The sequence below is a fragment of the Dendrobates tinctorius genome, unplaced genomic scaffold, assembly GCF_039654945.1.
Source record: "Dendrobates tinctorius isolate UK_male_01 unplaced genomic scaffold, ASM3965494v1 ptg000209l, whole genome shotgun sequence".
Lineage (NCBI taxonomy): Eukaryota > Metazoa > Chordata > Amphibia > Anura > Dendrobatidae > Dendrobates > Dendrobates tinctorius.
This window is the reverse complement of record NW_027361876.1, coordinates 8162247-8184513: the sequence shown is the minus strand read 5'-3', so window position 1 is coordinate 8184513 and position 22267 is coordinate 8162247. Positions and strand designations below refer to the sequence as shown.

Below are 22267 nucleotides of genomic sequence, written 5' to 3'. Positions count from 1 at the left end.
CCGGTGGGCTTACAGTGGGGGAAACAATGTAGCGTTGCTGACTACCTTCTTTGTGATCAGTTGCACATGTGGCACTTGAGGTTTGGTGTTGTGTCCACGCTTGCAAGTGCATGCTGGTTAAATGTCTAAGCATGCAACTGGTATTCAAATTTTTCAGATTTTTCCCTCGGCTAAAGGTCTTTGTGCACTTCTTACAGATAACCTTGGCCTGATCATGAGGATTTTGTTCAAAAAAGTGCCACACTGCACTCTTCCTACTTTGTTTTCTCAAGAGTCGTTTGGAAGTCCAAATAATTTCACAGTGCCAGCTTCCCGACTACTGTCATATTTGCCATCCTTGTCGTCACAAGCAAACGCCAATAGGTATCTCTTAGGGTGCCAGGCAACAGTGAAAGTGGGGGACTCACACTGTACTTCACACAACTTCTCACCTGTTTCAACGTGTGCGATGTCAATGAAATGGTCCTCAGATGCAGATGCCAGCATTTTCCCATCATAGCTGAAGCTTAGTGTCCTCACAGGCCAGTCCAACCTGGAGAAGCAACGCACACACACCAGCTCTTCTATGTCCCACAGACTGACGAGGGCATCCGCACTACCAGTGGCAAAGTACTTCCCGGTAGGGTCAAACTTTATACAGATGCAATTTGAAGGGTGAGCATTAATGGACTGAATAGGTTTGAGCTCTGGATAACTCAGGATATTAATACAACCATTCCCGCTGGTGAGGAAGAACATATTGTTGTCATTGTTCCAGGAGATTTCATTGACTTCAAACTTGAACTGTTCCTCTGCTTTGGGGCGATGGGTTTTAACATCTATAAAGGTGACAACATCGTCTTTATTTCCTACTGCAATGGTCTGACCGTCCGGGCTCCAGCAGATATTAATATTTTCACCTTTGGTGGTAACAGTTGTAAGGCACCTCTCCGATTTAACATCCCATATACGAATAGTCTTGTCCCCCGATGCGGTGACGAACAGATTTGGGTTTGTGGGATGCCAACAGAGCTGATCGACGCTGTCCCCATGGGCACGATAATTTCTCTCTTTTATCAGCCGGTCCTTCTCCAGCAGAAACACACTGGCCGTCTTATCGAAGGATCCTGACGCCAAGCGCTTTCCATCACAGCTCCAGGCCACCGAGTGCACCTTGGCGGTGTGTGCCGGGAACTCTCGGGTCTTGCTGTTCGCCTTGAAGTGTTCCTGCAGCGACACCGCCGACATGATGCGGACAGACGCAAATCCAAGGCCTAGCACGCTGTGATCTTTTGACCCTCTGGACAAGCTGTCCAGCAACTCTTTTGATTTTTGGAACCTGTCTTTGGAGTGCTCCGGGCCTGCCAGATAACAGCTGTTGCGATGTCGATGTCTGCTGTGGATGCTCCTCATCTGAGCTATTGGAAGCAGCACCCTCTTCCCCCAATGGATGCCAATCTGGGTCAACAACTGGGTCATCCATCACCTCCTCTTCTATGTCATGTGCACCTTCCTCTGTGTCACCGTGTATGGTGGTATAGTGTGCGGGAAGGGGCACCTGAGTCTCATCAGGGTCAGAATCTGGCTCTGTACACTGCGAGGACAATGTAGTGCTCTGAGTGAATGTACCAGCAGAATCATCCATCAGCGGCTGTGCATCAGTGCACTCCATGTCAGATTCATCTTGGCCTGGGTAATTCACCATTTCACTTGATAATCCAGGCATGGTATGTGAAAACAGCTCCATAGAGTAATCAGTAGTATGGCCTGCGTCATCCTTCAATCTTGGTTGGGGTGAAGAACACAAGGAAAGGTGTGGTTCATGAACATGAGCCTCCAATGACGACTCAGTGCTTTTACTTTTTACAACTGAAGAAGAGGAGGCGATAGAGCTGGAGGCTGAGTCAGCAATGTAAGACAAAACTTTTTCCTGATGCTCTGGCTTTAAAAGCGGTTTGCCAACTCCTAGAAATCTAAGCGTTCGAGGCCTTATGTAGCCAGACGATGACGCAGGCTCAACACCTCCTGCATTCGGTCCTATTTTGCTCTTGCCACTACCATCAGATCCACCACCAACACCATCATTACCAGCTGCCAACCCCCGCCCAATTCCACGGCCTCTTCCACCAGCCTTCCTCATTTTTGGTAGAAATGTAGACAAAATCCAACAAACTATATAGTAATGTAAAACAAGGTACAAGGTGTCTATAGGACAGGGGAGATTTTGAATTTCTGCAGACACTTGTGGACACTGGACACTTTTGGATTGTGTGAGGCCCACTGAGTATCTGAGCGCTCTGTCACAGGCTCGATGGCAGAGCTGTGACCAAAGTCACTAGAGGATAAGGGAGATTTTTAATTTCTGCACACACTTGTGGACACTGGACACTTATGGATTGTGTGAGGCCCACTGACTATCTGAGCGCTCTGTCACAGGCTCGATGGCAGAGCTGTGACCAAAGTCACTAGAGGATAAGGGAGATTTTTAATTTCTGCACACACTTGTGGACACTGGACACTTATGGATTGTGTGAGGCCCACTGAGTATCTGAGCGCTCTGTCACAGGCTCGATGGCAGAGCTGTGACCAAAGTGACTAGAGGATAAGGGAGATTTTTAATTTCTGCACACACTTGTGGACACTGGACACTTATGGATTGTGTGAGGCCCACTGAGTATCTGAGCGCTCTGTCACAGGCTCGATGGCAGAGCTGTGACCAAAGTCACTAGAGGATAAGGGAGATTTTTAATTTCTGCACACACTTGTGGACACTGGACACTTATGGATTGTGTGAGGCCCACTGACTATCTGAGCGCTCTGTCACAGGCTCGATGGCAGAGCTGTGACCAAAGTCACTAGAGGATAAGGGAGATTTTTAATTTCTGCACACACTTGTGGACACTGGACACTTATGGATTGTGTGAGGCCCACTGAGTATCTGAGCGCTCTGTCACAGGCTCGATGGCAGAGCTGTGACCAAAGTGACTAGAGGATAAGGGAGATTTTTAATTTCTGCACACACTTGTGGACACTGGACACTTATGGATTGTGTGAGGCCCACTGAGTATCTGAGCGCTCTGTCACAGGCTCGATGGCAGAGCTGTGACCAAAGTGACTAGAGGATAAGGGAGATTTTTAATTTCTGCACACACTTGTGGACACTGGACACTTATGGATTGTGTGAGGCCCACTGAGTATCTGAGCGCTCTGTCACAGGCTCGATGGCAGAGCTGTGACCAAAGTGACTAGAGGATAAGGGAGATTTTTAATTTCTGCACACACTTGTGGACACTGGACACTTTTGGATTGTGTGAGGCCCACTGAGTATCTGAGCGCTCTGTCACAGGCTCGATGGCAGAGCTGTGACCAAAGTCACTAGAGGATAAGGGAGATTTTTAATTTCTGCACACACTTGTGGACACTGGACACTTATGGATTGTGTGAGGCCCACTGAGTATCTGAGCGCTCTGTCACAGGCTCGATGGCAGAGCTGTGACCAAAGTGACTAGAGGATAAGGGAGATTTTTAATTTCTGCACACACTTGTGGACACTGGACACTTATGGATTGTGTGAGGCCCACTGAATATCTGAGCGCTATGTCACAGGCAGAAATTGGCTAGTGTATCACAAACTACAAGGTGTATGTAGAATTGGGCAGAATTGGAATCTCCCTAGAGTGCATGTCTGTAAGAACGGAACATGTCCTCGACTTATTCTCACAGAGTGACTCACTGATAGCTTCACTGTGGCTGTGATAACAGCCGTTACACGGTACTGTGTGAGGAGCGTACACCGCTGTATGGTGTGAAAAAATGCACGCTCAGTACCTCAGCAGGACAAAAAAAAAATTGTGATTGCTTTTAAAAAAGCAGTTTGCGGAGCAGTGGGTAAACAGCAATGCAGGAATGTCAGGAAGCCTTAGAAGGCAGCCCAACAACCAACACCACTGATACACCACTATATAGCCTCCCCTTGCACTGCACAGTGACTGGTGTGTTGTACAGGCAAAATCGCTAGCAGCAGAAGCAGTTTTTTTTTCTTCTTCTCAGCAGGACAAAAAAAAAAATTGGGATTGCTTTTAAAAAAGCAGTTTGCGGAGCAGTGGGTAAACAGCAATGCAGGAATGTCAGGAAGACTTAGAAGGCAGCCCAACAACCAATACCACTGATACACCACTATATAGCCTCCCCTTGCACTGCACAGTGACTGGTGTGTTATACAGGCAAAATCGCTAGCAGCAGAAGCAGTTTTTTTTTCTTCTTCTCAGCAGGACAAAAAAAAAAAATGGGATTGCTTTTAAAAAAGCAGTTTGCGGAGCAGTGGGTAAACAGCAATGCAGGAATGTCAGGAAGCCTTAGAAGGCAGCCCAACAACCAACACCACTGATACACCACAATATAGCCTCCCCTTGCACTGCACACATAGTGACTGGTGTGTTGTACAGGCAAAATCGCTAGCAGCAGAAGCAGTTTTTGGTGTCTTCTTCCCTGCCTAACGCTCTCCCTACAAAATCATCATCAGCAGCAGCTCTCTCTATTCTGAGATCAGCATGAGTAACATGGCGGTCGGCGTGCACGCCCTTTTATACCCCCTGTGACGCCCACCAAAGCAAGCCAATCACTTGCTTGCCCTTCTGAAAGATGGTGGTGACCCGTGCCTATGTCATCACGTTGCCCACAGTGTCCGTGGATCCTGATTGGCTGAAAAAGAGCGCAAAACAAACTTTTGAAACGCGACTTTGGCGCGTAAGTCGCCGACCTCGTGGCCGACCTCATCCTAGGGTCGGGTTTCGTTTCATGAAACCCGACTTTGCCAAAAATCGGCGACTTTTGAATTTTTTCGACCCGTTTCGCTCAACTCTAGTCTGTAGCACTGAAGAGTAGAGTTGAGCGACTTTGGTCCGATCGGGTTTCATAAAACAAAATTTTTTTCAGATGAAACTGGTCCGACTAGGGCAAAAAAAGTTGGAGTTTCGTCCGAAACCCGACCCCAATGCAAGTCAATGGGGAATAAAATTTGGCATTGGGTGGATGAATGTCATCCGCCATCTTACTTCTGCCGATCTTAGCATAGGGAGAGGTTGCTGCTGATTCTGTAGTGAGAGCGTTAGGCAGGGAAGAAGAAAAAAAAACTGCTTCTGCTGCTAGCGATTGTGCCTGTACAACACACCAGTCACTGTGTGTGCAGTACAAGGGGAGGCTATATTGTGGTGTATCAGTGGTGTATCACTTATCCTCTAGTCACTTTGGTTACAGCTGTGCCATCGAGCCTGTGATAGCGCTCAGATATTCAGTGGGCCTCACACAATCCAAAAGTGTCCAGTGTCCACAAGTGTCTGCAGAAATTCAAAATCTCCCTTATCCTCTAGTCACTTTGGTCAGAGCTGTGCCATCAAGCCTGTGACATAGCGCTCAGATATTCAGTGGGCCTCACACAATCCAAAAGTGTCCAGTGTCCACATGTGTATGCAGAAATTCAAAATCTCCCTTATCCTCTAGTCACTTTGGTCACAGCTGTGCCATCGAGCCTGTGACATAGCGCTCAGATATTCAGTGGACCTCATACAATCCAAAAGTGTCCACAAGTGTCTGCAGAAATTCAAAATCTCACTTATCCTCTAGTCACTTTGGTCACAGCTGTGCCATCGAGCCTGTGACATAGCGCTCAGATATTCAGTGGGCCTCACACAATCCAAAAGTGTCCACAAGTGTCTGCAGAAATTCAAAATCTCACTTATCCTCTAGTCACTTTGGTCACAGCTGTGCCATCGAGCCTGTGACATAGCGCTCAGATATTCAGTGGGCCTCACACAATCCAAAACTGTCCAGTGTCTGCAGAAATTCAAAATCTCCCTTATCCTCTAGTCACTTTGGTCACAGCTGTGCCATCGAGGCTGTGACATAGCGCTCAGATATTCAGTGGGCCTCACACAATCCAAAAGTGTCCAGTGTCTGCAGAAATTCAAAATCTCCCTTATCCTCTAGTCACTTTGGTCACAGCTGTGCCATCGAGCCTGTGACATAGCGCTCAGATATTCAGTGGGCCTCACACAATCCAAAAGTGTCCACAAGTGTCTGCAGAAATTCAAAATCTCACTTATCCTCTAGTCACTTTGGTCACAGCTGTGCCATCGAGCCTGTGACATAGCGCTCAGATATTCAGTGGGCCTCACACAATCCAAAACTGTCCAGTGTCTGCAGAAATTCAAAATCTCCCTTATCCTCTAGTCACTTTGGTCACAGCTGTGCCATCGAGCCTGTGACATAGCGCTCAGATATTCAGTGGGCCTCACACAATCCAAAAGTGTCCAGTGTCTGCAGAAATTCAAAATCTCCCTTATCCTCTAGTCACTTTGGTCACAGCTGTGCCATCGAGCCTGTGACATAGCGCTCAGATATTCAGTGGGCCTCACACAATCCAAAAGTGTCCAGTGTCTGCAGAAATTCAAAATCTCACTTATCATCTAGTCACTTTGGTCACAGCTGTGCCATCGAGCCTGTGACATAGCGCTCAGATATTCAGTGGGCCTCACACAATCCAAAAGTGTCCAGTGTCTGCAGAAATTCAAAATCTCACTTATCCTCTAGTCACTTTGGTCACAGCTGTGCCATCGAGCCTGTGACATAGCGCTCAGATATTCAGTGGGCCTCACACAATCCAAAAGTGTCCAGTGTCCACAAGTGTCTGCAGAAATTCAAAATCTCCCTTATCCTCTAGTCACTTGGGTCACAGCTGTGCCATCGAGCCTGTGACATAGCGCTCAGATATTCAGTGGGACTCACACAATCCAAAAGTGTCCACAAGTGTCTGCAGAAATTCAAAATCTCACTTATCCTCTAGTCACTTTGGTCACAGCTGTGCCATCGAGCCTGTGACATAGCGCTCAGATATTCAGTGGGCCTCACACTATCCAAAAGTGTCCACAAGTGTCTGCAGAAATTCAAAATCTCACTTATCCTCTAGTCACTTTGGTCACAGCTGTGCCATCGAGCCTGTGACATAGCGCTCAGATATTCAGTGGGCCTCACACAATCCAAAAGTGTCCAGTGTCTGCAGATATTCAAAATCTCCCTTATCCTCAAGTCACTTTGGTCACAGCTGTGCCATCGAGCCTGTGACATAGCGCTCAGATATTCAGTGGGCCTCACACAATCCAAAAGTGTCCAGTGTCTGCAGAAATTCAAAATCTCACTTATCCTCTAGTCACTTTGGTCACAGCTGTGCCATCGAGCCTGTGACAGAGCGCTCAGATATTGAGTGGGCCTCACACAATCCAAAAGTGTCCAGTGTCCACAAGTGTCTGCAGAAATTCAAAATCTCCCTTATCCTCTAGTCACTTTGGTCACAGCTGTGCCATCGAGCCTATGACATAGCGCTCAGATATTCAGTGGGCCTCACACAATCCAAAAGTGTCCACAAGTGTCTGCAGAAATTCAAAATCTCACTTATCCTCTAGTCACTTTGTTCATAGCTGTGCCATCGAGCCTGTGACATAGCGCTCAGATATTCAGTGGGCCTCACACAATCCAAAAGTGTCCACAAGTGTCTGCAGAAATTCAAAATCTCACTTATCCTCTAGTCACTTTGGTCACAGCTGTGCCATCGAGCCTGTGACATAGCGCTCAGATATTCAGTGCGCCTCACACAATCCAAAAGTGTCCAGTGTCTGCAGAAATTCAAAATCTCCCTTATCCTCTAGTCACTTTGGTCACAGCTGTGCCATCGAGCCTGTGACATAGCGCTCAGATATTCAGTGGGCCTCACACAATCCAAAAGTGTCCAGTGTCTGCAGAAATTCAAAATCTCCCTTATCCTCTAGTCACTTTGGTCACAGCTGTGCCATCGAGCCTGTGACATAGCGCTCATATATTCAGTGGGCCTCACACAATCCAAAAGTGTCCAGTGTCTGCAGAAATTCAAAATCTCCCTTATCCTCTAGTCACTTTGGTCACAGCTGTGCCATCGAGCCTGTGACATAGCGCTCAGATATTCAGTGGGCCTCACACAATCCAAAAGTGTCCAGTGTCTGCAGAAATTCAAAATCTCACTTATCCTCTAGTCACTTTGGTCGCAGCTGTGCCATCGAGCCTGTGACATTTCGCTCAGATATTCAGTGGGCCTCACACAATCCAAAAGTGTCCAGTGTCCACAAGTGTCTGCAGAAATTCAAAATCTCCCTTATCCTCTAGTCACTTTGGTCACAGCTGTGCCATCAAGCCTGTGACATAGCGCTCAGATATTCAGTGGGCCTCACACTATCCAAAAGTGTCCACAAGTGTCTGCAGAAATTCAAAATCTCACTTATCCTCTAGTCACTTTGTTCACAGCTGTGCCATCGAGCCTGTGACATAGCGCTCAGATATTCAGTGGGCCTCACACAATCCAAAAGTGTCCACAAGTGTCTGCAGAAATTCAAAATCTCACTTATCCTCTAGTCACTTTGGTCACAGCTGTGCCATCGAGCCTGTGACATAGCGCTCAGATATTCAGTGGGCCTCACACAATCCAAAAGTGTCCAGTGTCTGCAGAAATTCAAAATCTCCCTTATCCTCTAGTCACTTTGGTCACAGCTGTGCCATCGAGCCTGTGACATAGCGCTCAGATATTCAGTGGGCCTCACACAATCCAAAAGTGTCCAGTGTCTGCAGAAATTCAAAATCTCCCTTATCCTCTAGTCACTTTGGTCACAGCTGTGCCATCGAGCCTGTGACATAGCGCTCGTATATTCAGTGGGCCTCACACAATCCAAAAGTGTCCAGTGTCTGCAGAAATTCAAAATCTCCCTTATCCTCTAGTCACTTTGGTCACAGCTGTGCCATCGAGCCTGTGACATAGCGCTCAGATATTCAGTGGGCCTCACACAATCCAAAAGTGTCCAGTGTCTGCAGAAATTCAAAATCTCACTTATCCTCTAGTCACTTTGGTCGCAGCTGTGCCATCGAGCCTGTGACATAGCGCTCAGATATTCAGTGGGCCTCACACAATCCAAAAGTGTCCAGTGTCCACAAGTGTCTGCAGAAATTCAAAATCTCCCTTATCCTCTAGTCACTTTGGTCACAGCTGTGCCATCAAGCCTGTGACATAGCGCTCAGATATTCAGTGGGCCTCACACAATCCAAAAGTGTCCACAAGTGTCTGCAGAAATTCAAAATCTCACTTATACTCTAGTCACTTTGGTCACAGCTGTGCCATCGAGCCTGTGACATAGCGCTCAGATATTCAGTGGGCCTCACACAATCCAAAAGTGTCCACAAGTGTCTGCAGAAATTCAAAATCTCACTTATCCTCTAGTCACTTTGGTCACAGCTGTGCCATCGAGCCTGTGACATAGCGCTCAGATATTCAGTGGGCCTCACACAATCCAAAAGTGTCCACAAGTGTCTGCAGAAATTCAAAATCTCACTTATCCTCTAGTCAATTTGGTCACAGCTGTGCCATCGAGCCTGTGACATAGCGCTCAGATATTCAGTGGGCCTCACACAATCCAAAACTGTCCAGTGTCTGCAGAAATTCAAAATCTCACTTATCCTCTAGTCACTTTGGTCACAGCTGTGCCATCGAGCCTGTGACATAGCGCTCAGATATTCAGTGGGCCTCACACAATCCAAAAGTGTCCAGTGTCTGCAGAAATTCAAAATCTCCCTTATCCTCTAGTCACTTTGGTCACAGCTGTGCCATCGAGCCTGTGACATAGCGCTCAGATATTCAGTGGGCCTCACACAATCCAAAAGTGTCCAGTGTCTGCAGAAATTCAAAATCTCACTTATCCTCTAGTCACTTTGGTCACAGCTGTGCCATCGAGCCTGTGACATAGCGCTCAGATATTCAGTGGGCCTCACACAATCCAAAAGTGTCCAGTGTCTGCAGAAATTCAAAATCTCACTTATCCTCTAGTCACTTTGGTCACAGCTGTGCCATCGAGCCTGTGACATAGCGCTCAGATATTCAGTGGGCCTCACACAATCCAAAAGTGTCCAGTGTCCACAAGTGTCTGCAGAAATTCAAAATCTCCCTTATCCTCTAGTCACTTGGGTCACAGCTGTGCCATCGAGCCTGTGACATAGCGCTCAGATATTCAGTGGGCCTCACACAATCCAAAAGTGTCCACAAGTGTCTGCAGAAATTCAAAATCTCCCTTATCCTCTAGTCACTTTGGTCACAGCTGTGCCATCGAGCCTGTGACATAGCGCTCAGATATTCAGTGGACCTCATACAATCCAAAAGTGTCCACAAGTGTCTGCAGAAATTCAAAATCTCACTTATCCTCTAGTCACTTTGGTCACAGCTGTGCCATCGAGTCTGTGACATAGCGCTCAGATATTCAGTGGGCCTCACACAATCCAAAAGTGTCCAAAAGTGTCTGCAGAAATTCAAAATCTCACTTATCCTCTAGTCACTTTGGTCACAGCTGTGCCATCGAGCCTGTGACATAGCGCTCAGATATTCAGTGGGCCTCACACAATCCAAAACTGTCCAGTGTCTGCAGAAATTCAAAATCTCCCTTATCCTCTAGTCACTTTGGTCACAGCTGTGCCATCGAGGCTGTGACATAGCGCTCAGATATTCAGTGGGCCTCACACAATCCAAAAGTGTCCAGTGTCTGCAGAAATTCAAAATCTCCCTTATCCTCTAGTCACTTTGGTCACAGCTGTGCCATCGAGCCTGTGACATAGCTCTCAGATATTCAGTGGGCCTCACACAATCCAAAAGTGTCCACAAGTGTCTGCAGAAATTCAAAATCTCACTTATCCTCTAGTCACTTTGGTCACAGCTGTGCCATCGAGCCTGTGACATAGCGCTCAGATATTCAGTGGGCCTCACACAATCCAAAAGTGTCCAGTGTCTGCAGAAATTCAAAATCTCCCTTATCCTCTAGTCACTTTGGTCACAGCTGTGCCATCGAGCCTGTGACATAGCGCTCAGATATTCAGTGGGCCTCACACAATCCAAAAGTGTCCAGTGTCTGCAGAAATTCAAAATCTCCCTTATCCTCTAGTCACTTTGGTCACAGCTGTGCCATCGAGCCTGTGACAGCGCTCAGATATTCAGTGGGCCTCACACAATCCAAAAGTGTCCAGTGTCTGCAGAAATTCAAAATCTCACTTATCCTCTAGACACTTTGGTCACAGCTGTGCCATCGAGCCTGTAACATAGCGCTCAGATATTCAGTGGGCCTCACACAATCCAAAAGTGTCCAGTGTCTGCAGAAATTCAAAATCTCCCTTATCCTCTAGTCACTTTGGTCACAGCTGTGCCATCGAGCCTGTGACATAGCGCTCAGATATTCAGTGGGCCTCACACAATCCAAAAGTGTCCAGTGTCTGCAGAAATTCAAAATCTCACTTATCCTCTAGTCACTTTGGTCACAGCTGTGCCATCGAGCCTGTGACATAGCGCTCAGATATTCAGTGGGCCTCACACAATCCAAAAGTGTCCAGTGTCTGCAGAAATTCAAAATCTCACTTATCCTCTAGTCACTTTGGTCACAGCTGTGCCATCGAGCCTGTGACATAGCGCTCAGATATTCAGTGGGCCTCACACAATCCAAAAGTGTCCAGTGTACACAAGTGTCTGCAGAAATTCAAAATCTCCCTTATCCTCTAGTCACTTGGGTCACAGCTGTGCCATCGAGCCTGTGACATAGCGCTCAGATATTCAGTGGGCCTCACACAATCCAAAAGTGTCCACAAGTGTCTGCAGAAATTCAAAATCTCACTTATCCTCTAGTCACTTTGGTCACAGCTGTGCCATCGAGCCTGTGACATAGCGCTCAGATATTCAGTGGGACTCACACAAACCAAAATTGACCACAAGTGTCTGCAGAAATTCAAAATCTCACTTATTCTCTAGTCACTTTGGTCACAGCTGTGCCATCGAGCCTGTGACATAGCGCTCAGATATTCAGTGGGCCTCACACAATCCAAAAGTGTCCAGTGTCTGCAGAAATTCAAAATCTCCCTTATCCTCTAGTCACTTTGGTCACAGCTGTGCCATCGAGCCTGTGACATAGCGCTCAGATATTCAGTGGGCCTCACACAATCAAAAAGTGTCCAGTGTCTGCAGAAATTCAAAATCTCACTTATCCTCTAGTCACTTTGGTCACAGCTGTGCCATCGAGCCTGTGACAGAGCGCTCAGATATTCAGTGGGCCTCACACAATCCAAAAGTGTCCAGTGTCCACAAGTGTCTGCAGAAATTCAAAATCTCCCTTATCCTCTAGTCACTTTGGTCACAGCTGTGCCATCGAGCCTGTGACATAGCGCTCAGATATTCAGTGGGCCTCACACAATCCAAAAGTGTCCACAAGTGTCTGCAGAAATTCAAAATCTCACTTATCCTCTAGTCACTTTGGTCACAGCTGTGCCATCGAGCCTGTGACATAGCGCTCAGATATTCAGTGGGCCTCACACAATCCAAAAGTGTCCACAAGTGTCTGCAGAAATTCAAAATCTCACTTATCCTCTAGTCACTTTGGTCACAGCTGTGCCATCGAGCCTGTGACATAGCGCTCAGATATTCAGTGGGCCTCACACAATCCAAAAGTGTCCAGTGTCTGCAGAAATTCAAAATCTCCCTTATCCTCTAGTGACTTTGGTCACAGCTGTGCCATCGAGCCTGTGACATAGCGCTCAGATATTCAGTGGGCCTCACACAATCCAAAAGTGTCCAGTGTCCACAAGTGTCTGCAGAAATTCAAAATCTCCCTTATCCTCTAGTCACTTGGGTCACAGCTGTGCCATCGAGCCTGTGACATAGCGCTCAGATATTCAGTGGGCCTCACACAATCCAAAAGTGTCCACAAGTGTCTGCAGAAATTCAAAATCTCACTTATCCTCTAGTCACTTTGGTCACAGCTGTGCCATCGAGCCTGTGACATAGCGCTCAGATATTCAGTGGGCCTCACACAATCCAAAAGTGTCCACAAGTGTCTGCAGTAATTCAAAATCTCACTTATCCTCTAGTCACTTTGGTCACAGCTGTGCCATCGAGCCTGTGACATAGCGCTCAGATATTCAGTGGGCCTCACACAATCCAAAAGTGTCCAGTGTCTGCAGAAATTCAAAATCTCCCTTATCCTCTAGTCACTTTGGTCACAGCTGTGCCATCGAGCCTGTGACATAGCGCTCAGATATTCAGTGGGCCTCACACAATCCAAAAGTGTCCAGTGTCTGCAGAAATTCAAAATCTCACTTATCCTCTAGTCACTTTGGTCACAGCTGTGCCATCGAGCCTGTGACAGAGCGCTCAGATATTGAGTGGGCCTCACACAATCCAAAAGTGTCCAGTGTCCACAAGTGTCTGCAGAAATTCAAAATCTCCCTTATCCTCTAGTCACTTTGGTCACAGCTGTGCCATCGAGCCTATGACATAGCGCTCAGATATTCAGTGGGCCTCACACAATCCAAAAGTGTCCACAAGTGTCTGCAGAAATTCAAAATCTCACTTATCCTCTAGTCACTTTGCTCACAGCTGTGCCATCGAGACTGTGACATAGCGCTCAGATATTCAGTGGGCCTCACACAATTCAAAAGTGTCCACAAGTGTCTGCAGAAATTCAAAATCTCACTTATCCTCTAGTCACTTTGGTCACAGCTGTGCCATCGAGCCTGTGACATAGCGCTCAGATATTCAGTGGGCCTCACACAATCCAAAAGTGCCCAGTGTCTGCAGAAATTCAAAATCTCCCTTATCCTCTAGTCACTTTGGTCACAGCTGTGCCATCGAGCCTGTGACATAGCGCTCATATATTCAGTGGGCCTCACACAATCCAAAAGTGTCCAGTGTCTGCAGAAATTCAAAATCTCCCTTATCCTCTAGTCACTTTGGTCACAGCTGTGCCATCGAGCCTGTGACATAGCGCTCAGATATTCAGTGGGCCTCACACAATCCAAAAGTGTCCAGTGTCTGCAGAAATTCAAAATCTCACTTATCCTCTAGTCACTTTGGTTGCAGCTGTGCCATCGAGCCAGTGACATAGCGCTCAGATATTCAGTGGGCCTCACACAATCCAAAAGTGTCCAGTGTCCACAAGTGTCTGCAGAAATTCAAAATCTCCCTTATCCTCTAGTCACTTTGGTCACAGCTGTGCCATCAAGCCTGTGACATAGCGCTCAGATATTCAGTGGGCCTCACACAATCCAAAAGTGTCCACAAGTGTCTGCAGAAATTCAAAATCTCACTTATCCTCTAGTCACTTTGGTCACAGCTGTGCCATCGAGCCTGTGACATAGCGCTCAGATATTCAGTGGGCCTCACACAATCCAAAAGTGTCCACAAGTGTCTGCAGAAATTCAAAATCTCACTTATCCTCTAGTCACTTTGGTCACAGCTGTGCCATCGAGCCTGTGACATAGCGCTCAGATATTCAGTGGGCCTCACACAATCCAAAAGTGTCCACAAGTGTCTGCAGAAATTCAAAATCTCACTTATCCTCTAGTCACTTTGGTCACAGCTGTGCCATCGAGCCTGTGACATAGCGCTCAGATATTCAGTGGGCCTCACACAATCCAAAAGTGTCCAGTGTCTGCAGAAATTCAAAATCTCACTTATCCTCTAGTCACTTTGGTCACAGCTGTGCCATCGAGCCTGTGACATAGCGCTCAGATATTCAGTGGGCCTCACACAATCCAAAAGTGTCCAGTGTCCACAAGTGTCTGCAGAAATTCAAAATCTCCCTTATCCTCTAGTCACTTGGGTCACAGCTGTGCCATCGAGCCTGTGACATAGCGCTCAGATATTCAGTGGGCCTCACACAATCCAAAGGTGTCCACAAGTGTCTGCAGAAATTCAAAATCTCCCTTATCCTCTAGTCACTTTGGTCACAGCTGTGCCATCGAGCCTGTGACATAGCGCTCAGATATTCAGTGGACCTCATACAATCCAAAAGTGTCCACAAGTGTCTGCAGAAAATCAAAATCTCACTTATCCTCTAGTCACTTTGGTCACAGCTGTGCCATCAAGCCTGTGACATAGCGCTCAGATATTCAGTGGGCCTCACACAATCCAAAAGTGTCCACAAGTGTCTGCAGAAATTCAAAATCTCACTTATCCTCTAGTCACTTTGGTCACAGCTGTGCCATCGAGCCTGTGACATAGCGCTCAGATATTCAGTGGGCCTCACACAATCCAAAACTGTCCAGTGTCTGCAGAAATTTAAAATCTCCCTTATCCTCTAGTCACTTTGGTCACAGCTGTGCCATCGAGGCTGTGACATAGCGCTCAGATATTCAGTGGGCCTCACACAATCCAAAAGTGTCCAGTGTCTGCAGAAATTCAAAATCTCCCTTATCCTCTAGTCACTTTGGTCACAGCTGTGCCATCGAGCCTGTGACATAGCGCTCAGATATTCAGTGGGCCTCACACAATCCAAAAGTGTCCACAAGTGTCTGCAGAAATTCAAAATCTCACTTATCCTCTAGTCACTTTGGTCACAGCTGTGCCATCGAGCCTGTGACATAGCGCTCAGATATTCAGTGGGCCTCACACAATCCAAAAGTGTCCAGTGTTTGCAGAAATTCAAAATCTCCCTTATCCTCTAGTCACTTTGGTCACAGCTGTGCCATCGAGCCTGTAACATAGCGCTCAGATATTCAGTGGGCCTCACACAATCCAAAAGTGTCCAGTGTCTGCAGAAATTCAAAATCTCCCTTATCCTCTAGTCACTTTGGTCACAGCTGTGCCATCGAGCCTGTGACATAGCGCTCAGATATTCAGTGGGCCTCACACAATCCAAAAGTGTCCAGTGTCTGCAGAAATTCAAAATCTCCCTTATCCTCTAGTCACTTTGGTCACAGCTGTGCCATCGAGCCTGTGACATAGCGCTCAGATATTCAGTGGGCCTCACACAATCCAAAAGTGTCCAGTGTCTGCAGAAATTCAAAATCTCACTTATCCTCTAGTCACTTTGGTCACAGCTGTGCCATCGAGCCTGTGACATAGCGCTCAGATATTCAGTGGGCCTCACACAATCCAAAAGTGTCCAGTGTCCACAAGTGTCTGCAGAAATTCAAAATCTCCCTTATCCTCTAGTCACTTGGGTCACAGCTGTGCCATCGAGCCTGTGACATAGCGCTCAGATATTCAGTGGGCCTCACACAATCCAAAAGTGTCCACAAGTGTCTGCAGAAATTCAAAATCTCACTTATCCTCTAGTCACTTTGGTCACAGCTGTGCCATCGAGCCTGTGACATAGCGCTCAGATATTCAGTGGGCCTCACACAATCCAAAAGTGTCCACAAGTGTCTGCAGAAATTCAAAATCTCACTTATCCTCTAGTCACTTTGGTCACAGCTGTGCCATCGAGCCTGTGACATAGCGCTCAGATATTCAGTGGGCCTCACACAATCCAAAAGTGTCCAGTGTCTGCAGAAATTCAAAATCTCCCTTATCCTCTAGTCACTTTGGTCACAGCTGTGCCATCGAGCCTGTGACACAGCGCTCAGATATTCAGTGGGCCTCACACAATCAAAAAGTGTCCAGTGTCTGCAGAAATTCAAAATCTCACTTATCCTCTAGTCACTTTGGTCACAACTGTGCCATCGAGCCTGTGACAGAGCGCTCAGATATTCAGTGGGCCTCACACAATCCAAAAGTGTCCAGTGTCCACAAGTGTCTGCAGAAATTCAAAATCTCCCTTATCCTCTAGTCACTTTGGTCACAGCTGTGCCATCGAGCCTGTGACATAGCGCTCAGATATTCAGTGGGCCTCACACAATCCAAAAGTGTCCACAAGTGTCTGCAGAAATTCAAAATCTCACTTATCCTCTAGTCACTTTGGTCACAGCTGTGCCAACGAGCCTGTGACATAGCGCTCAGATATTCAGTGGGCCTCACACAATCCAAAGGTGTCCACAAGTGTCTGCAGAAATTCAAAATCTCCCTTATCCTCTAGTCACTTTGGTCACAGCTGTGCCATCGAGCCTGTGACATAGCGCTCAGATATTCAGTGGACCTCATACAATCCAAAAGTGTCCACAAGTGTCTGCAGAAATTCAAAATCTCACTTATCCTCTAGTCACTTTGGTCACAGCTGTGCCATCGAGCCTGTGACATAGCGCTCAGATATTCAGTGGGCCTCACACAATCCAAAAGTGTCCACAAGTGTCTGCAGAAATTCAAAATCTCACTTATCCTCTAGTCACTTTGGTCACAGCTGTGCCATCGAGCCTGTGACATAGCGCTCAGATATTCAGTGGGCCTCACACAATCCAAAACTGTCCAGTGTCTGCAGAAATTTAAAATCTCCCTTATCCTCTAGTCACTTTGGTCACAGCTGTGCCATCGAGGCTGTGACATAGCGCTCAGATATTCAGTGGGCCTCACACAATCCAAAAGTGTCCAGTGTCTGCAGAAATTCAAAATCTCTCTTATCCTCTAGTCACTTTGGTCACAGCTGTGCCATCGAGCCTGTGACATAGCGCTCAGATATTCAGTGGGCCTCACACAATCCAAAAGTGTCCACAAGTGTCTGCAGTAATTCAAAATCTCACTTATCCTCTAGTCACTTTGGTCACAGCTGTGCCATCGAGCCTGTGACATAGCGCTCAGATATTCAGTGGGCCTCACACAATCCAAAAGTGTCCAGTGTCTGCAGAAATTCAAAATCTCCCTTATCCTCTAGTCACTTTGGTCACAGCTGTGCCATCGAGCCTGTGACATAGCGCTCAAATATTCAGTGGGCCTCACACAATCCAAAAGTGTCCAGTGTCTGCAGAAATTCAAAATCTCCCTTATCCTCTAGTCACTTTGGTCACAGCTGTGCCATCGAGCCTGTGACAGCGCTCAGATATTCAGTGGGCCTCACACAATCCAAAAGTGTCCAGTGTCTGCAGAAATTCAAAATCTCACTTATCCTCTACACACTTTGGTCACAGCTGTGCCATCGAGCCTGTAACATAGCGCTGAGATATTCAGTGGGCCTCACACAATCCAAAAGTGTCCAGTGTCTGCAGAAATTCAAAATCTCCCTTATCCTCTAGTCACTTTGGTCACAGCTGTGCCATCGAGCCTGTGACATAGCGCTCAGATATTCAGTGGGCCTCACACAATCCAAAAGTGTCCAGTGTCTGCAGAAATTCAAAATCTCCCTTATCCTCTAGTCACTTTGGTCACAGCTGTGCCATCGAGCCTGTGACATAGCGCTCAGATATTCAGTGGGCCTCACACAATCCAAAACTGTCCAGTGTCTGCAGAAATTCAAAATCTCACTTATCCTCTAGTCACTTTGGTCACAGCTGTGCCATCGAGCCTGTGACATAGCGCTCAGATATTCAGTGGGCCTCACACAATCCAAAAGTGTCCAGTGTCCACAAGTGTCTGCAGAAATTCAAAATCTCCCTTATCCTCTAGTCACTTGGGTCACAGCTGTGCCATCGAGCCTGTGACATAGCGCTCAGATATTCAGTGGGCCTCACACAATCCAAAAGTGTCCACAAGTGTCTGCAGAAATTCAAAATCTCACTTATCCTCTAGTCACTTTGGTCACAGCTGTGCCATCGAGCCTGTGACATAGCGCTCAGATATTCAGTGGGCCTCACACAATCCAAAAGTGTCCACAAGTGTCTGCAGAAATTCAAAATCTCACTTATCCTCTAGTCACTTTGGTCACAGCTGTGCCATCGAGCCTGTGACATAGCGCTCAGATATTCAGTGGGCCTCACACAATCCAAAAGTGTCCAGTGTCTGCAGAAATTCAAAATCTCCCTTATCCTCTAGTCACTTTGGTCACAGCTGTGCCATCGAGCCTGTGACATAGCGCTCAGATATTCAGTGGGCCTCACACAATCCAAAAGTGTCCAGTGTCTGCAGAAATTCAAAATCTCACTTATCCTCTAGTGACTTAATCACAACTGTGCCATCGAGCCTGTGACAGAGCGCTCAGATATTCAGTGGGCCTCACACAATCCAAAAGTGTCCAGTGTCTGCAGAAATTCAAAATCTCCCTTATCCTCTAGTGACTTTGGTCACAGCTGTGCCATCGAGCCTGTGACATAGCGCTCAGATATTCAGTGGGCCTCACACAATCCAAAAGTGTCCAGTGTCCACAAGTGTCTGCAGAAATTCAAAATCTCCCTTATCCTCTAGTCACTTGGGTCACAGCTGTGCCATCGAGCCTGTGACATAGCGCTCAGATATTCAGTGGGCCTCACACAATCCAAAAGTGTACACAAGTGTCTGCAGAAATTCAAAATCTCACTTATCCTCTAGTCACTTTGGTCACAGCTGTGCCATCGAGCCTGTGACATAGCGCTCAGATATTCAGTGGGCCTCACACAATCCAAAAGTGTCCACAAGTGTCTGCAGTAATTCAAAATCTCACTTATCCTCTAGTCACTTTGGTCACAGCTGTGCCATCGAGCCTGTGACATAGCGCTCAGATATTCAGTGGGCCTCACACAATCCAAAAGTGTCCAGTGTCTGCAGAAATTCAAAATCTCCCTTATCCTCTAGTCACTTTGGTCACAGCTGTGCCATCGAGCCTGTGACATAGCGCTCAGATATTCAGTGGGCCTCACACAATCCAAAAGTGTCCAGTGTCTGCAGAAATTCAAAATCTCACTTATCCTCTAGTCACTTTGGTCACAGCTGTGCCATCGAGCCTGTGACAGAGCGCTCAGATATTGAGTGGGCCTCACACAATCCAAAAGTGTCCAGTGTCCACAAGTGTCTGCAGAAATTCAAAATCTCCCTTATCCTCTAGTCACTTTGGTCACAGCTGTGCCATCGAGCCTATGACATAGCGCTCAGATATTCAGTGGGCCTCACACAATCCAAAAGTGTCCACAAGTGTCTGCAGAAATTCAAAATCTCACTTATCCTCTAGTCACTTTGGTCACAGCTGTGCCATCGAGACTGTGACATAGCGCTCAGATATTCAGTGGGCCTCACACAATCCAAAAGTGTCCACAAGTGTCTGCAGAAATTCAAAATCTCACTTATCCTCTAGTCACTTTGGTCACAGCTGTGCCATCAAGCCTGTGACATAGCGCTCAGATATTCAGTGGGCCTCACACAATCCAAAAGTGTCCAGTGTCTGCAGAAATTCAAAATCTCCCTTATCCTCTAGTCACTTTGGTCACAGCTGTGCCATCGAGCCTGTGACATAGCGCTCAGATATTCAGTGGGCCTCACACAATCCAAAAGTGCCCAGTGTCTGCAGAAATTCAAAATCTCCCTTATCCTCTAGTCACTTTGGTCACAGCTGTGCCATCGAGCCTGTGACATAGCGCTCATATATTCAGTGGGCCTCACACAATCCAAAAGTGTCCAGTGTCTGCAGAAATTCAAAATCTCCCTTATCCTCTAGTCACTTTGGTCACAGCTGTGCCATCGAGCCTGTGACATAGCGCTCAGATATTCAGTGGGCCTCACACAATCCAAAAGTGTCCAGTGTCTGCAGAAATTCAAAATCTCACTTATCCTCTAGTCACTTTGGTTGCAGCTGTGCCATCGAGCCAGTGACATAGCGCTCAGATATTCAGTGGGCCTCACACAATCCAAAAGTGTCCAGTGTCCACAAGTGTCTGCAGAAATTCAAAATCTCCCTTATCCTCTAGTCACTTTGGTCACAGCTGTGCCATCAAGCCTGTGACATAGCGCTCAGATATTCAGTGGGCCTCACACAATCCAAAAGTGTCCACAAGTGTCTGCAGAAATTCAAAATCTCACTTATCCTCTAGTCACTTTGGTCACAGCTGTGCCATCGAGCCTGTGACATAGCGCTCAGATATTCAGTGGGCCTCACACAATCCAAAAGTGTCCACAAGTGTCTGCAGAAATTCAAAATCTCACTTATCCTCTAGTCACTTTGGTCACAGCTGTGCCATCGAGCCTGTGACATAGCGCTCAGATATTCAGTGGGCCTCACACAATCCAAAAGTGTCCACAAGTGTCTGCAGAAATTCAAAATCTCACTTATCCTCTAGTCACTTTGGTCACAGCTGTGCCATCGAGCCTGTGACATAGCGCTCAGATATTCAGTGGGCCTCACACAATCCAAAAGTGTCCAGTGTCTGCAGAAATTCAAAATCTCACTTATCCTCTAGTCACTTTGGTCACAGCTGTGCCATCGAGCCTGTGACATAGCGCTCAGATATTCAGTGGGCCTCACACAATCCAAAAGTGTCCAGTGTCCACAAGTGTCTGCAGAAATTCAAAATCTCCCTTATCCTCTAGTCACTTGGGTCACAGCTGTGCCATCGAGCCTGTGACATAGCGCTCAGATATTCAGTGGGCCTCACACAATCCAAAGGTGTCCACAAGTGTCTGGAGAAATTCAAAATCTCCCTTATCCTCTAGTCACTTTGGTCACAGCTGTGCCATCGAGCCTGTGACATAGCGCTCAGATATTCAGTGGACCTCATACAATCCAAAAGTGTCCACAAGTGTCTGCAGAAATTCAAAATCTCACTTATCCTCTAGTCACTTTGGTCACAGCTGTGCCATCGAGCCTGTGACATAGCGCTCAGATATTCAGTGGGCCTCACACAATCCAAAAGTGTCCACAAGTGTCTGCAGAAATTCAAAATCTCCCTTATCCTCTAGTCACTTTGGTCACAGCTGTGCCATCGAGCCTGTGACATAGCGCTCAGATATTCAGTGGGCCTCACACAATCCAAAACTGTCCAGTGTCTGCAGAAATTTAAAATCTCCCTTATCCTCTAGTCACTTTGGTCACAGCTGTGCCATCGAGGCTGTGACATAGCGCTCAGATATTCAGTGGGCCTCACACAATCCAAAAGTGTCCAGTGTCTGCAGAAATTCAAAATCTCCCTTATCCTCTAGTCACTTTGGTCACAGCTGTGCCATCGAGCCTGTGACATAGCGCTCAGATATTCAGTGGGCCTCACACAATCCAAAAGTGTCCACAAGGGTCTGCAGTAATTCAAAATCTCACTTATCCTCTAGTCACTTTGGTCACAGCTGTGCCATCGAGCCTGTGACATAGCGCTCAGATATTCAGTGGGCCTCACACAATCCAAAAGTGTCCAGTGTCTGCAGAAATTCAAAATCTCCCTTATCCTCTAGTCACTTTGGTCACAGCTGTGCCATCGAGCCTGTGACATAGCGCTCAGATATTCAGTGGGCCTCACACAATCCAAAAGTGTCCAGTGTCTGCAGAAATTCAAAATCTCACTTATCCTCTAGTCACTTTGGTCACAGCTGTGCCATCGAGCCTGTGACAGAGCGCTCAGATATTGAGTGGGCCTCACACAATCCAAAAGTGTCCAGTGTCCACAAGTGTCTGCAGAAATTCAAAATCTCCCTTATCCTCTAGTCACTTTGGTC

General features: G+C 47.0%; 1 protein-coding gene across 1 annotated transcript; it reads right to left on the bottom strand.

The window, feature by feature from the left end:
* Positions 1 to 265: 265 nt before the first annotated feature.
* LOC141058110 (THO complex subunit 3) lies at positions 266 to 1245 on the bottom strand. The gene has a single exon (XM_073554274.1). The coding sequence runs from the start codon at positions 1225 to 1227 to the stop codon at positions 268 to 270; it is 960 nt and encodes a 319-aa protein (XP_073410375.1). The 5' UTR covers positions 1228 to 1245; the 3' UTR covers positions 266 to 267.
* Positions 1246 to 22267: the final 21022 nt, after the last annotated feature.

Excerpts from the sequence above, each read along its gene's own strand:
- LOC141058110 (XM_073554274.1), bottom strand. The coding sequence starts at position 1,227 with ATGTCGGCGGTGTCGCTGCAGGAACACTTCAAGGCGAACAGCAAGACC.